The sequence below is a fragment of the Aethina tumida genome, chromosome 6 (assembly GCF_024364675.1).
Source record: "Aethina tumida isolate Nest 87 chromosome 6, icAetTumi1.1, whole genome shotgun sequence".
In the NCBI taxonomy this organism is placed as follows: Eukaryota; Metazoa; Arthropoda; class Insecta; order Coleoptera; family Nitidulidae; genus Aethina; species Aethina tumida.
Genome location: NC_065440.1, coordinates 15,277,253 through 15,295,654, shown reverse-complemented (window position 1 = coordinate 15,295,654; position 18,402 = coordinate 15,277,253). Strand labels below are relative to the sequence as shown.

Below are 18,402 nucleotides of genomic sequence, written 5' to 3'. Positions count from 1 at the left end.
TGGACACAATAAAATTATTAAAATAATTGTGGATAACCAAAAATATCATTTAATGTCTGTTGTATGTTTTGGTGCTAAAATTTACTGATTGACAATAATAGACAGAACTAAAGTAAACGTTACCTAATTAGAAAATTAACAAAAGGTGCATAATTATGTTTGTTGTGGACACAATAAAATTATTAAAACAATTGTGGATAACGAAAAATATCATTTTATGTCTGTTTTATGTTTTGGTGCTAAAATTTACTGATTGGCAATAATATACAGTACTTAAGTAAACGTTAACAAATTAAAAAATTGACATAAGGTTCAGAATCATGTTGGTTGTGGACACAATAAAATTATTAAAACGATTGTGGATAACCAAAAATTTCATTTAATGTCTGTTGTATGTTTTGGTGCTAAAATTTACTGATTGGCAATAATAGACAGTACTAAAGTAAACGTTACCAAATTAAAAAATTGACAAAAGGTTCATAATCATGTTGGTTGTTGACACAATAAAATTATTAAAATAATTGTTTATAACCAAAAATATCATTTTATGTCTGTTGTATGTTTTGGTGCTAAAATTTACTGATTGGCAATAATAGGCAGTACTAAAGTAAATGTTACCAAATTAAAAAATTGACAAAAGGCTCATAATCATGTTGGTTGTGCACACAATAAGATTATTAAAACAATTGTGGATAACCAAAAATATCATTTTATGTCTGTTGTATGTTTTGGTGCTAAAATTTACTGGTTGGCAATACTGCCAAGTACTAAAAAGAATGTTGCCAAATTCAGAAATTAAAATATTAATAACCACGTTGATTGTGAACGAAATAAATTTGTTTATTTAAGTAACTTAAAAGTAAGACATAAGTGAAATATGATACTGACCTTACGTTTTGTTGCGGCGTTACAATCCTAGTCCTATTGGAATGAACACTAGCACATAACACTATAAACACTAAACTATTCACACAAACTTAACACTAAAACTTAACACTTATGTACAATGGGGGTGGAAAAACTTAATAACTATAGCCCGGATATTGCACGAATCCTGAGTTGAGTTACTCGTGTCTTGCCCAATCTTGCTTGGTTACACATTTAAGCTTAGCCCAAAGGGAATTTAGATGTTGCCCGAAAATAGTACACTGACATTATTTTTGTTAACTTTTCGAAATTAATAGTTTAATTAATTAATTAATTTTTGGTCGCGTTTAAAGGGAATTTGGCCGCTACATCCGTCCGTTACAATTTCGAAAAGTGCACTAAGGTGTCCCCCGGTGGAGGGGGACGCCGTGGCGAAACGGGCGTCTGGAAAAATGCGAATTTTTTTGCAAAAAAAAAATCGGACGCGATGAATTAAACAGGTATGGGGGGGCACACGCATTGTGTTTGTCCCCCTTTCGTGCCGTGGTCAGACCCTTTGTCCGGGTGCCGGGATTGAGACGGAAAAAAATGCCGGACCGGACCGCGCCAACTAAGGGGGCCACCGGGTGAGGAACTGCAGACATCCTCATCGGTACGATCTCAATTAACTCTAATGGATTTATCGTTGATATCAGTGAATTGTGCTTGTCTTCGGGTATTTTTGAAACCTACCTGAAAAAAAAAATCAATTTGAACAATGTGAAAATCAAAATAAACGGGTGTTAAATATTATGTTTATTTATTTTAATATTCTCTGAGATAATTTAATTAGTTTTCAATTTTTATTGAGCTCTGATTGTTTTTAATTAAAAATAATAATAATATAAAATATGTTTGTATTTTAAAATATTCTTTAATATATTTATTAAGTTATATTAATATATATTTTAAAGAAATCTAATTGGTATAAACAATTTTTATAAATTAACAAAATCGGTATTATTAAATTTTTGTGGTCAATTTAATTTATTTTAAATTTTTGTGATATAATTTAATTGGTTTTCAATTTTTATTAAACTGTGATTGTTTAAATAAAACTTATAAAAAATATATGTTTGTATTTTAAAATATTCTTTAATATATTTATAAAGTTATATTAAAAATTTTTTCATAAATCTAATTTATAAATTAACAAAATTAGCATTATTAAATTTTTGTTGTCTGAGAGATAAGTTAATTGGTTTTCAATGTTTATTAAACTCTGGTTGTTTTAAATTAAAAATAAACCATAAAATAAAATATTTTTATATTTTAAAATATTCTTTAATATATTTATAAAGTAATATTAATATATTTTTTTATAAATCTAATAAGTATAAACATTTTTTATAAATTAACAAAATCAGTATAATTAATTTTTTATTGACAGTATAATTTATTTTAATATTATATGAGATAATTTAATTGGTTTTCAATTTTTATTAAACTTTAGTTGTTATAAATTAAACTTAATTATAAAGAATATTTTTTATTTATTTATAAAGTTATATTAAACATTTTTTTCATAAATATCTAAAAAAAATCAATTTGAACAATGTGAAAATCAAAATAAACTGGTGTTAAATATTATGTTTATTTATTTTAATATTCTCTGAGATAATTTAATTAGTTTTCAATTTTTATTGAGCTCTGATTTTTTTTAATTAAAAATATTAATAATATAAAATATTTTTGTATTTTAAAATATTCTTTAATATATTTATTAAGTTATATTAATATATCTTTTCATAAATCTCATTAGTATAACATTGTCTAAAAATTAACAAAATCAGTATTATTAAATTTTTGTTGTCAGTTTAATTTATTTTATTATTCTATGAGATAAGTTAATTGGTTTTCAATTTTTATTAAACTCTGGTTGTTTTAAATTAAAAATAATCCATAAAATAAAATATTTTTGTATTTTAAAATATTCTTTAATATATTTATAAAGTAATATTAATATATTTTTTCATAAATCTAAGTATATATAAACATTTTTTATAAATTAACAAAATCAGTATAATTAAATTTTTGTTGATAGTTTAATTTATTTTAATATTCTCTGTGATAATTTAATTGGTTTTCAATTTTTATTAAACTCTGGTTGATTTAAATTAAAAATAATCTACAAAATAAAATATTTTTGTATTTTAAATTATTCTTTAATATGTATATAAAGTTATATTAATAAATTTTTTCATAAATTTAATTGATATAAACATTTTTCATAAATTAACAAAATCAGTATTATTAAATTTTTGTTTTTAGATTAATTTATTTTAATTTTATGTGAGAATATTTAATTGATTTTCGATTTTTATTAATTTTTGGTTGTTTCAAATTAAAAGTAATAATAAAATAAAATATTTTTGTATTTTAGAATTCCTTAATATGTTTAAAAAGTTATATTAATATATTTTTTCTTAAATTTAATTGATATAAACATTATTTATAAATTAACAAAAACTTAAATTAAATTAAAAATAGACATAAAACAATTTTTTATGTCCATCTTTTATCTACCTTTACTTTTATAAGTTTCTTCTTTAATTGTGATTAATATAAACAATTTTTGTAAATATGAATATGCCTAAATTATTGTTAAAATAATATTTTAGTTATTATTTCTGAAAAAAGATTCTGTATTTTGTTTTACAAACGTAACTCAATATTTTCAAATAATATATTTGAATTATATCTTGTGTGCGTTGAATAAAATATACAGCATACACATACGAAAAATCAATACTGCATCACATATAACAAAATTAAATTAATTTATTTTATTCGCAAAACTACAAATATCAAAACATTTTCAATAACCATTGTACGTATTTGATTTTTACGACTAAAATCATGTATTACAATAAATTATATATGAACATTTATTATATAATTAGTTCAGATTTTATCCATCCCCCAATCGCAGCATCCGATCTTCGCATATCCATCGCACACAATTATAAACGTCGAATCGGCGCTTGTGTGTCACATCATAATGATACAATAAATACGAGATGCGAACGCAACAAAACGGGGCCAAAGAAAAACAAACCGCGGGGCCGCGATTACCGAAAACAAACCGGGGCCCCCGCTTTATATATTTGAACGATGATAATCGGCGGCCGATCAAATCCGCATGCAAAATTCATGCGGATTTTCCGTTTGTTTTGGTAATTCCGGACTTTCGCGTGGCCCGGAATTCCCGACGCCCGCTCGCGGCGTCCTCTGTCATCGCTGGACCGAACCACAGTAAAGCGCCACCTCGCGTTCGGTAGCTGCATTCAAAAGTAAGCGGGGACCGGCACCGGCGCACAAAAAAGGGGCTGGGGTGGCCGCAAAAAATCACCCTCGCGTTTTTTTGCGACCGGGGGTTGCCCGAGTCTGGGGTGCTCCGTCGGCAAATATTTGGCGGTGGGTTATGATATGTGTTTTTTTATGCAGGCTCTATTTGTTTGATTTTAAATAGTTTTTTTTTTTGTTCGAGGGCTCAATTAAATGTGATTATGATCACTATTGTAGTTTGATGACGTGTTTATTGCCCGGGAAAAAAATGCGAATGCATTTTATTATTATTAACACATCAATTGTGTGCCTTTTAATTATGTAATTTTCAATTACATCTTTTTCATATGTACAAGCCGATGATGAAAAGCCGATAAAAACATAATGTGACTCAAATTACGTTAAGTATACACCTAACGTTTAGATCATCGTGTACGATATTAATATAGTGGTAATTAGTGATTATGTATGGAACTGCAAATTACATCAGGATGTAGATTATCCACACCCATTTCCTGCAATGTCAATATGTTAAAACGTGAGTTTTCGCGAATTACCTGATATAAAACAACGATTAGAGGCGTTGAGAGTGGAAAATTATCGGTATTAGTGCGGAATGCAAGGAGATTTATTTATTACCGGGGGGCACATTCATATAAATTTTAATAATTAATATAAGGAAGCTTGGGTGGAAAAAAGTTCATTGGTCACTGTTAATTTACATTTTAACAAGTGTTATTGCCGCAGGTTAAGTATGAAGGTATAATTCACATGTATTAACAAATTACAACTCAGACAATAAGGAAAAAAGTCTTACCTCAATTACGGCCGCATTTTTCCCATCTCCACGCCAAATCCCAAGGAATTAAACAGCGATTATCGCCGCACGGCGGCGCCGAGGCGATGGAGGATGGAGGAAAAAAAAAATAGGTACCCACGCCGCGGGAAGACGAATGCGGGGCGGGCAATTAGCATTTTGAGGAAGCCACCGGCGTTAATAAGACGGTGCGCGGCCATTTTGCTCGCAGTCATTAATATGAAAATGTCATTATACAAAAAGAATTCTTTGTCTCTGTCGCTGGTAGTTATCTCTCGGTTCGGGCCTTTGGGGACGCCTTTCTCGGCGACTTTTCTTGTGCCCCGTTTCCGCCGCCTTCGCCTCTCCCCCGAACACGGTCCTCCGGGTCGCTCGACTGATGTCGCACGTCGGGTCCTGGAAATGGGTTTTCGGTTTTTATCTTTGAAACTTTTATCTAAACTTATCATTTAGTTACATATTTTATTTGTTAAATATTCTATGTGACTGATATATATATGGTATATCTAACCCGGAAGATGTATCAAATTGTAAGGACTTATTGGTCAAGTTCTAAAGTTAATTAAGAGCAGGAAACATAAACATTTTAATGCTATTATTAAATTATATTAGAAGTTTATAGTTTTCAATTGCTCCTTCTATTTTAACTTTAACTTCATTTTCACTCCCACTCTCAGCCTTAAATCTTCAACCTCAACCTCCAATTGTCAATTTCCAATCTCCAATCAAATACTCCGTACTTCCAAATTTCAGTTTCAGTTTTAACTTGACACGGTTGATACTGATTCGGAAATCTCGTAAGATTTATCAGATTCATAAGTTTTAAATGATTTAGAAAATAGAAAAAATCGATTTATAAAATGTCTCTACAAAATCTACAAGATCTACAAGATTTTCAGGATTTTCAAGATTTTCAGGATTTTCAAGATTTTCAAGATTTCCAAGATTTTCAAGATTTTCAAGATTTTCAAGATTTTCAGGACTTTCAAAATTTGTTCAAGATTTTCAAGAAAGATTTATAAGATACACAAAATATATACACGATTTACAAGATATACAAGATTTTCAAGGTGATTTAAAAGATTTACAAGATTTACAAAAATCACAGGTTTCTCAAAAATTTGCAAGATTCATAAGATTCACTAGATTCCCAAGATTCACAAGATTAAAAAGATTCACAAGATTAAAAAGCTTCACAAAATTAAAAAGATTCACAATATTCACAAGATTTACAAGATGTACAAAGATTTACAAAATTTACAAGATTTAAAAGATTTACAAGATTCACAATGATTCACAATGATTCACAAGATTCTCAAGATTCACAATGTTTAAAAGATTCAAAATATTTAAAAAAATTCACAATATTTAAAAGATTCACAAGACTCACAAGATATACAAAATTTGTAAAATTTACAAGATTTATGAGATTTGCATGATTGACATGATTTACAAGATTTCTAATATTTATAAGATATTTTCGAGATTTACAAGATTCACTAGACTTTCAAGATTTACAAGATTTGAAAAATTTACAAGATTTATAAGATTTACATGATTTGCAAGATATACAAGATATTTTTAAGACTTACAAAATTTACTAGATTTAAAAAATTCACAATATTTACATGATCTACATGATTTGTAAGATATACACGATATTTTCAAGATTTACAAGATACAAGATATACAAAAGTACAAGATGTACAAGATAGATGTACAAGATGATTTACAAAATTTGCAAGATTTAGAAAATTTATAAGATATATAACATAAGATTTATTAGATTTACAAGATAACACATAAGTTTTATAGATAGTATAATTATTATAACTGTTATAACTTTTATTAATTTATTTTTTATGGCTTTAATTTTACATTAGTTTTATAAGATTTCTAAGAAGATATTTATAAGATAAGATAAGATTTATAAGATTATTATAAACTAACACAGCCAAAATATATTTACAGCACTGACAAAAATTTAATTAACGTATAACGTAAAAGTAATTTGCAAACATTCAAGAATATACAAAAAGTGAATCTTAGGTTTAATTTTTTTAATGTTTATCTAATTAAGAGCACGAAAAAAAGGGGGCAATAATGTCTCTTAGATGAAATAAAATGCTAAATGAGTTTGAGCTGTTCCAGTTTAAAACGACTTAATAATCAAGTTGTATAACCATCTAAAAAAAGTCCACTGTTTTGAATTGATTAAGTTTCATCGCCCTCATTATCTGGATTGAGGTCGGTAGAAAGACATTCAGGAAAGTGGATACGTTTATCCGCCACACACACATACACAGACACACACACACACACACACAGAGAGAACTCCGTCTAGATAAATCGCAAACGTCTAGTAGAGGCGTTACGGCGAGTGATAGATAACCCTCTTCCAGGGGAAAGAACAGTTTCTTTGCCTAACGAGCACTTTGCGGGTGAATCTAATGGCCTGTCTCAGCGTTTTCTTTTTCCGTCTTATTTATACCTCCCCCGTGGTTTCGTTACGAATTAAAATAAACTTCGTTTAATCAAGTCAACGATAATTAAACATTAAACACGAAATTCGGTTTCTTAAAACACTGCGAGAGCTTCAAATACATATACATATATAAAAAAAAACCAGATCGAAAACCCCCCCGTTTATTTGATGTGCAAATATCCACCCCGGTTTTTTGTTCGGCGACGCGTTACGGGTTATTTTTCGGATGAAAATGTAAATACGTCGCTAATTAAAAAGGACGGAAAAGTGAAAAAGCTTGTCCGTAAGTCCGCGTTTAAGTGAAAATATAAATTCTCCCTCACGGTCTCCGGCACATAAATATTCATATTCCTCGAGAAAAAGTTTTCTTTCATACACCCGCACATACGTGTCCGGCTGCATAAAAGAACCGGACCGCTTTTTTGAGGGTTGAAATATGGCGGTTTCGCGGGGGGGCTAATTTAATTATTTAATTTGATGGAGAAGTTTCACGTAAAAAGGAAACTCATTAATATTTCAAAAAAACGTGGATGATAGTGGTTAATTCTGTAAGTTGGAATTCATATTTTGATGGCGGGTTTGGGCTTGACTTTGTTCTACTCGTTCGTTGAATTAAATGAATTAAAACTGTGGGTTGAGTAGATGTCTTCCTCAAATGAGTTAAAGTTAAAATTAATCAATATTTAAATATTAATTGTGATCTAATATGCGAGGTCATTTTATTGGAAATTTATAGATAATTTTGGTGAAGTTTATTGGTACGTCATAAAGTTAAATAATAAAATTAATGTGACAGGAGTAAACCAGGCGCCTTCCCCATCGTTATATCTAATTAACCGATTGATTGACCAGTTTAGTAACGCTTTATTAATCCACATATTTAAAAGAAATATTATTAAATATAATTTATATTTAAAATAGGGAATTTATTAATTAATCAGCTTCATAGAGTCGATAAAAGACATTCGAAATATTATAATTATACAATAAATTATATTTTCGTAAATCTTTTAACATTTTACAACAAATTCATTAATTATTTTAATGCATAAAACTCTGATATTATTATTATTTTACAATTATTTTATTAAGTTAATAAAAAACAAATAATTTAATACTAATATTTCAATGTATAGTATTTTTAACAAACTAAAATTTATAAGATTTATAAGTTTTATGAGATGTAATATTAAAAAAATATCTAAGGTTCATACTTATAATAATAAAATTATAAGAAAGAAGCAATCTATAAGATGTATAAGATTCATGAGTTTTATAGTCTATAATAAAGATAGCATATCATAATAAGAAATATAACATTCATGTTTCATAGAATTTATAAGTTAAATAATTATAAGACTCATACAATTAATAAGTTTTACTAAATTCATAAGATATATAGAAATTAAGAGATTTATAAGATAAAAAATAATAAGATTTATACAATTAATAAGTTTTACAAAATTCATAAGATATAGAATTTAAGAGATTTATATGATAAAAAATCATTAGATTCATACAATTAATAAGAAGTATAAGATTGATATGTTTCATAGAATTTATAAGTTAAAAAAATATAAGATTCATAGAATGTTTTATAAGATTCATAAGAGATTTTAAGAGATTTATAATATAAAACATCATAAAATTCATAAAATATGTTAGATTCATAAAATTAATGAGTTCTATAGTATATAAGAGATTTATAATGTTAATAAGATTTACAAGGTTCATAAGATATACAGAATTTAAGAGATTTATAAGATAAACAATCAAAAGGTTCATACAATATGTGAGATTTAAAAGAATCTCATCATCATCTCTCAATCTATGATATATAAAAGATTTACAAGATAAGATAATTAATAATAATGTAATAAAATTCAAGACAAAAAATCATAAGAATCATACAATTAATAAGATGTTTAAAATTCACAACTTTCATAGAATTTTGAAGATATATATTATAAGAGGAAAAATTGTAAGATTCATACAATTTGTTAAGATTCTCAAGTTTTATACTGTATAAGAGATTTATAAGATAAAAATCATAAGATTCATTCAATTAATAAGATGTACAAAACTCATAAGTTTTATAAAATTTTGAGATGTATAAAGAAATTATAAGATTGATACAATTTATAAGATATATAGGACTCATAAGTTTTATATAAATTAATACATTTATAAGAATAGAAAATTCATCATATATAAGAATTTAATATATTCTTATTATAGATGAGATTAAGATTAAAAAAGAATTTACGATTCATAACAATTACTATAACAATTATTAATTTAAAAAATCCTTAATTTTTATTTTTTTTTTTTTTTTTGTTTTTTTTTTCTCCATCAATACCTTCCCCGATTGTCCGTTTTTTCGATCGCCGTCCCGCCGAACGCGAAAAAACCGACCCGAACGCCCCCCACCAGCCGACCGACCGGCCGCGCGCTCGCTCCCCACTCCGGCGCGCTCGTCTCGAAGACGCCGCGCGTCGCGGCGCCGCTGCGAAAAATCGGCCGCCTCCCGCGATATAAAACGCGAACGGCGCGCCCGTGGCAAAAGAAAGCGCGCCGTGACGGACACTTCCTCCCCGCTTGTGCGGGGCGGCGGGGTGGTTCGTCGGAGGGCGAGCGGGAGCGCGGGCGGCGGGCGTGCGGGGAGGGGGGCGCACCGGAGAGAAAAACTTCTTCGGCGCGGGCCGGCCAATGGGAGCGGGCACGACGTTCGTGTGTTTTATTGATCGCCGGCCGCCGCCGCCTCAGACGTTCGGGACACTGCACGGCGCGCGAGGACTCTTCGGGATTTTCGTGTTGCGGGTCGCACGGCGGACGCGGCCCGGAAATGGGGTGGACAAGAAAAATTTTAAAAATAGTAAATTATTTAAATAGGGTACAAAATCTAAGATAAGATATATAAGATATATAACATATATAAGATAGATATATAAGATATATAAGATATATAAGATATATAAGATATATAAGATATATAAGATATATAAGATATATAAGATATATAAGATATATAAGATATATAAGATATATAAGATATATAAGATATATAAGATATATAAGATATATAAGATATATAAGATATATAAGATATATAAGATATATAAGATATATAAGATATATAAGATATATAAGATATATAAGATATATAAGATATATAAGATATATAAGATATATAAGATATATAAGATATATAAGATATATAAGATATATAAGATATATAAGATATATAAGATATATAAGATATATAAGATATATAAGATATATAAGATATATAAGATATATAAGATATATAAGATATATAAGATATATAAGATATATAAGATATATAAGATATATAAGATATATAAGATATATAAGATATATAAGATATATAAGATATATAAGACATATAAGATATATAAGATATATAAGATATATAAGATATATAAGATATATAAGATATATATATATAACTTATTTCGTTTCCTAAAAATTCACAATGTTTATAAGGATCATAAGTTTTATACCATTAAGAAAATTTGTAGGATTAACTAATTCATAAAATTATAAGAATTATGATTTTAACTTACTTAGCATACATATTCTTATTCCAAAAACATAGAATTAAACAACTCGTTAATAACTTATTTAGTGTTTTTCACAGATATTAATCTATCCAATTGTTTTCTGCCGTTCGTGGTACGGTGCGACGTTCCTGCTCCGTTCCTTGCCGCGTTTCTTGGACTGCGGAGAGAGACAGAGACGGACCTGACCGGCCGTTTCTTTTTAAAAAGGGCGAGCGACTACTTCGCCGCCCCGCCACCATCGCAACGGCGTTCCACGCGCAACGTCGGATTCCCTACGTCGGTGCATCGTCAACTGCCCTGCCGTTCTTTTATTGTATATACTGAATCTTAATGTTCATTTTTTTAATGAAGTAAAATATTCATTATGTCTATTTTGTCATGTTTTATTTTAGATTATTTGGTTTATGTGAATTAAAGAATCAGAAACATTTAGAACTGAAATAATTTAAAAAAAAAATCTAATTAATAAGATATACATAATATACAAATTTCATGAAAGATATATATTAACTATAACGTTTTTATAAGTTTGATAAAGCTAAAAAAGGATTAAAAGTACGAAAAAGTAAGATAACGAAAAATTTACAGGACTGATATTATTAAGAGGTCCTCATGAATTAAAGAATTAAAAATATTTAGAAACTAAAAATCACTTAAATATTGCAAAATTAACAAGATATACATAATTTACAAGCTTCATAAGTGATTTAAATCAATTATAATTGATAAGATTGTCAAAATTATGAAATTTTCACTATTTAATAAATTTAAGATATACATTAATGCCCAATTAACAATATGTTTATTATTAGTAAATTATCAATATAGAAAAAAGAGGATTTACACATCATTAAGATATTCTCAACACATACAAGATATATACAAATTGGAAGATTTATGTGAATTAAATGATTAAAGATATTCAGAAATTTAAGATTTAGAATATCGCAAAATTAACAATTATAATTATTTAATACCCTTTAAATTTTACTAGTTTTTGATTGACAATGTTTAAAACTTCACATTTAATAGATTCTAGATATACATTATTAACAAAATAACATATAAATTTATAAAATAATAAGATATACATATTTTACAAGACTATTTAAAAAAAAATGTATACAATAATATATAGAAATATGCAAAATTAATTGTATAATTTTTTTATATTTAAAAATATGCAAGGATACAAAAAGGTATAAGAATTGCAAGAAGATTTACAATATTTATTTAATTAAAAAAGTAGCAATGTATACAATATTTACAAGATATTCAAGATCAATGGATTTTGTTTTCTACTTCATCAATTTTGAAATAAATATATACAAGAATACAATAAAACACAAAGAAACAAGAATTACTGGATTTATAATATTTAAGATATATACAACAATTAATTAATTAAAAAACTAACAACATATACTTTCAAAAAAATATTAAAATTCAACAGTTTACGTCGTACACGATGTTATACGTGAATTAAAGCATTAAAAATATTCATAAATTTAAGATTTAGAAAAATTAACAAGATATACATAATTTATGTTCATTTTTATTACGTATTATTGTTTAACCCTTTTTAAATTTTACTACTTTTTTATTGACATTTAATAGAATTAATTCATTATTAACAAAATAACCTTTAAAATTTATACAAAAATAAGATATACATTTTCTACAAGGTTTACAATATTTACTGGAATGTAATATCTATTTAATTTGATTAAAATTGACAGTCAATTTGGAAAAAATCAAATGCATACAAAAATACAGCAATATGTAAAAATTTGTATAAATTTTAATATTTAAAAGATATACAATATTTAATTAATTATAAAATAACAACATATACAATGCTCAAGAGATATTCAAGGTCAATGGTTATTGTTTTGTACTTGACACAAATATACAACAAATAACATATATAGTAGGAATTGTAGCATTTATTCTATTTATGATATAATTTAAATTTAATTTATTAAAATGATATACAACATACACATAATATTGAAGTTCAGCAGTTTAAATCGTACACGGTGTTATAAAACAAGTTATTTATATTCAGACAGAAATCGATGTGAAACGACGCGGGGGCAGTTTCCAATCGCCTCGTCTCATCGACGGAAGGTAAGACGGAACGGACGGGCGGAGAGGGCGAAAAGAGCGGAAATTCATTCGACGTTTTTCACTGACACGCTTTTCTTTCCCTTATCGTTGCCTTCCCCACCATCGCCCCCGTCTTCCCTCTGCCATCGTGCCGGTCGCTCACCCACCTCGGCGCTGAGCCCTTCTTCCACATCCATTTTGAAAGTATTGTTTCGTTTCGTTTTAATAACCGCCGTTGCCCGTTCAAATAACGCAAACTTTCGCCTTGTTAATCGTACGTTCGGCAGATAAGAAGTTAACTTTTAATCGGAACGTGTTTTTGGTGGATGCGCCGGTGTGGGGAGGCGCATCCGCCCGAATTATAAACAATTGTCATTTAACGTCGGTGTCATATTTATTTCGTCGACGACGTTGGAGGCGCACACATAAATTCCCGCCGCATTTATCCATGATAATAAGTCATTTCGAAGGAAATGCGGTGCCGGGCTTTCAGCGACTATAACACCTTTTGATGGTGCACAATAAAAAACTTTAATTATAAAACCTCCACGTGCAGTTTACGGGTATCTTGCAAGGAGCCGTCATAAAAACGGTGCCAGTAAAACGAGATAAAAGCCGTCTCTATTTGGAGATGTTAAAAATGACGGAACGCTACGCCCGGATTGAAATTGACCTATAAAATTGTTGAGCGGCGAAATTGTTTTATGTTTAACGTGTTTTAATGTTTAATTTAATAACACAATACGTCCCCGGTTATGTTGAAGACGATATTTATTGTAATTATTTTCTTATACTCTATTTACCAGCTATTTGGTTAATGACAAGGGCGTTTTTATGCGACGTCTATGACTACAAGGACAGATTAAATGGAAAGCCTATTATAATTTTTGTCACAGGTGTAGTATTAATTAACTTTTTAATCTAGACGGTTTTAAAGCTGCAGATCAATAAAGTAATAAAACAAGGGTTACATTCGTCCTTAATTGCAAAATGTTTATCTCCCAGATAAAGTTTTTAATTAATAGAATATTTACTTGCAAACAATACAATTATAATAATGATTTTTATAAGGTTTAATAAATTCATAAGATTTATAAAATAAAACAACCAATATTTATCAGCTTCGTAAGTGTTAATTGATTTAGAATGATAAAAAATGTCATAAGATTGATTTTTGAGTTTCATAAGCTTCATAAGTTATTTTGTAACTTTTATAAGTTTTATATGATATTTAAATTTATAAGTTTCATAAGTAAGTTCTATAATTTTTGTGTTTCATAAGTTTCATAAGCTTCATAATATTCATAAGTAGTTTTATACGTTTCATGAGTAACTAAAATGAGTAAATTTTATATATTTTAGATTTTTATTTTTATTATTTTTATAATTTTTGTTTAATGAGATTTCTCTTCAATTCTACAATTTATTCATATTCTACACTTCCAAAAATTTTTTCAGCTTGTCAAATGTAAAAAAAAATTACGTTTTTACTGATTTTTTAGAGAATTAGTAAATTTTAAGTTATTAATGAGTGTTTCACGTTTTTTGGGATTCTAATTACTGTTTACATTTTAAGGAAAATTTATAAAATTTATAAGATTTGTAATATCTGTAAGATAAGATTTATAAGATTTATAAGATTTATAAGATTTATAAGATTTATAAGATTTATAAGATTTATAAGATTTATAAGATTTATAAGATTTATAAGATTTATAAGATTTATAAGATTTATAAGATTTATAAGATTTATAAGATTTATAAGATTTATAAGATTTATAAGATTTATAAGATTTATAAGATTTATAAGATTTATAAGATTTATAAGATTTATAAGATTTATAAGATTTATAAGATTTATAAGATTTATAAGATTTATAAGATTTATAAGATTTATAAGATTTATAAGATTTATAAGATTTATAAGATTTATAAGATTTATAAGATTTATAAGATTTATAAGATTTATAAGATTTATAAGATTTATAAGATTTATAAGATTTATAAGATTTATAAGATTTATAATATTCATAAGATTCATAAGATTCATAAGATTCATAAGATAAGATTCATAAGATTCATAAGATAAGATTCATAAGATTCATAAGATTCATAAGATTCATAAGATTCATAAGATTCATAAGATAAGATTCATAAGATTCATAAGATTCATAAGATTCATAAGATTCATAAGATTCATAAGATTCATAAGATTCATAAGATTCATAAGATTCATAAGATTAATAAGATTCATAAGATTCATAAGATTCATAAGATTCATAAGATTCATAAGATTCATAAGATTCATAAGATTCATAAGATTCATAAGATTCATAAGATAAGATTCATAAGATTCATAAGATTCATAAGATTCATAAGATTCATAAGATTCATAAGATTCATAAGATTCATAAGATTCATAAGATTCATAAGATAAGATTCATAAGATTCATAAGATTCATAAGATTTATAAGACTCATAAGATTCATAAGATAAGATTCATAAGATTCATAAGATTCATAAGATTCATAAGATTCATAAGATTCATAAGATTCATAAGATTCATAAGATTCATAAGATTCATAAGATTCATAAGATTCATAAGATTCATAAGATTCATAAGATTCATAAGATTCATAAGATAAGATTCATAAGATTCATAAGATTCATAAGATTCATAAGATTCATAAGATTCATAAGATAAGATTCATAAGATTCATAAGATTCATAAGATTCATAAGATTCATAAGATTCATAAGATTCATAAGATTCATAAGATTCATAAGATTCATAAGATTCATAAGATTCATAAGATTCATAAGATTCATAAGATTCATAAGATTCATAAGATTCATAAGATTCATAAGATTCATAAGATTCATAAGATTCATAAGATTCATAAGATTCATAAGATTCATAAGATTCATAAGATTCATAAGATTCATAAGATTCATAAGATTCATAAGATTCATAAGATTCATAAGATTCATAAGATTCATAAGATTCATAAGATTCATAAGATTCATAAGATTCATAAGATTCATAAGATTCATAAGATTCATAAGATTCATAAGATTCATAAGATTCATAAGATTCATAAGATTCATAAGATTCATAAGATTCATAAGATTAGATTTATTAATTCTTTAACGTTAAAAAATTTAAAATAATTGTCTCAGGTGTAATATAAGTAAACATTTTAATCTGGACACTTTAAAAGCCGTAGATCAATGAAGCAATAAAACGTAGATTACTTTCGGCCTTAATTACAAAACACAATACGTGCCTAGGCAAAATTTTTAATTAACAATATATTTCGTCGGAAACAATGCGGAATCTGGTCCGCCCTTTTGCGACAGTGAAAACCTCCCCGAAACGAAAATAGAGCCATTTTCTCGTCAAGATAGAAAATAATTAATGACGAAATAGTTGCAGCTTTATCTTTTACGGCTTTATGTGTAACTTGAACAGTGGGGGAAACATGGCCGACGGAACCTTATAAAACTAAACCTTAATTTATCAATGTCTTAAAGATAACGAAACACAATGGAGTGTGTAAAACATCTATTGTTTCTCTGTTTATGCGACAAAACAACGAACCAGTGTCGTCGTCGTCGGAAACAAAACACCGCACAATGACCAAGGCCCTCCCGCTCACAAACTCCGGGCGTGGTGGAATGAAATTTAAAATATTTTCTAGTTTGTAAAGGATCTTTGCATTGGCCGTACAAACACGAATTTCAACAATGTTCGCGAAGTATTTAAAGTTTGGCTGAGGGTTTTTATTGCCGTTTAATTTTTAATTAGTTGCAGCTCACCAAAAATATAAAATAAATATGAATTATGAAGACTTTTTTTAAAAAGTGAAACAACAAATGGCATTTCGATTTCATGTTTTCAAGCACATAATTAAATTCGTTTCGACGCACCACATGTGCCATAATCAACTACATAATTATCATCCCGCTCCATTACAATCCGCACCCCCCAAAGAAAAAACAACACAATAAAACGCCCGATAAAAAATCCTCACACAAACACACCGAATTATCGTCGCTACGTGCCACCGATAAAAAAACCAACTCTCCAGTCGAAAAAACCCCGAGAGCGTTGACAGCGTAAATGGCACCCTCGTGACGCCGCTAAGTGCCCGAGCACGCATAAAAACCGCCCGAAAAACTTGTAAAACACCGCATTTAAAACGGAACGATCCCATCCCACCCCTGCGTGTGTGTATTAAAAAACAATCAACCCGACGTTTTTTCGGCGGTTTTCGCCCATTACGTGTCCCTCCACGTTTTTCCGCCGCCCGCAATCCACCGGAGGAGGCAAGACGCAATAAGTTGACGTAGGTAGCGCATATGTTTAATTGACCGCTCCCGCTTTTTTTGCCCGATCCCCCTTATTCGGCTCGTCTCCTTTGAAACGGACCCGCCGCAAAAAAAAAGCGGGGAGTAAGTTAATTGAAAAGTTAGTTTGTCATCGTAACAATTTTTCCTTTTTTGTTTGATAAGCTGTAACTAATTAGAAACGAACGGGGATAAAAAACGATGGTGACTTTGCATACTTCAGGACACATTGTTGAAGTACTTGTACAAAATATATTATATCTAATATTGATATATTATGTAATTAATAGTATAAAAAACTTATTAGATATCCTTTTATTAATTAAAAACTAACTTAGTTATATTTCCTGCAAACCTTTCCATAAAGTAACTTGGTCATAAGGTAATTCAGTCATAAAATAACTTGGTCATAAGGTAATTCGGTCATAAGGTAATTCGTTTATAATGTAACTTGGTCATAAGGTAATTTGGTTATAAGGTAATTTAGTCATAAGGTAATTTAGTCATAAGGTAATTTAGTCATAAGGTAATTTAGTCATAAGGTAATTTTAATTAGTATTTTTCAAAAGATTCCCGGAATAATATATTTGTAGTTTTAGAGACAAGCAATATTTTCAGTAATGTTACATTAGTTTTTCTATAGGGAGTTAAATTACATGAAATTAACACAAAGACACTAACAGAGGTAGATTTTTCGGCGTTATGAAATACCCATTTATCTCGAGTGGAAACAACCTGCCATAAGAATACACAAATTCTGTCTCCGGAGTAATATAAAGACGCAAATTTACATACAAACAGAAAGACCCTTCTTAAAATTTAACCCTTTACTTTACTTTAATGGCATTTTGTATCGCGTTTCTT

General features: G+C 28.1%; 1 protein-coding gene across 3 annotated transcripts in view; it reads left to right on the top strand.

The window, feature by feature from the left end:
* LOC126265848 (uncharacterized) overlaps window positions 1-11,451 on the top strand; it is a 209,776-nt gene extending 198,325 nt beyond the window's left edge. For 2 of the 3 annotated variants that reach the window (XM_049968732.1, XM_049968733.1), the window contains exon 5: window positions 11,158-11,451. In XM_049968732.1, coding sequence (XP_049824689.1) covers window positions 11,158-11,411 — 254 coding nt within the window. In that variant the 3' untranslated portion in view covers window positions 11,412-11,451. The remainder of the gene's footprint in view (window positions 1-11,157) is intronic. The other variant, XR_007548302.1, reaches the window with a different exon arrangement.
* The last annotated feature ends 6,951 nt before the right edge of the window (window positions 11,452-18,402 follow it).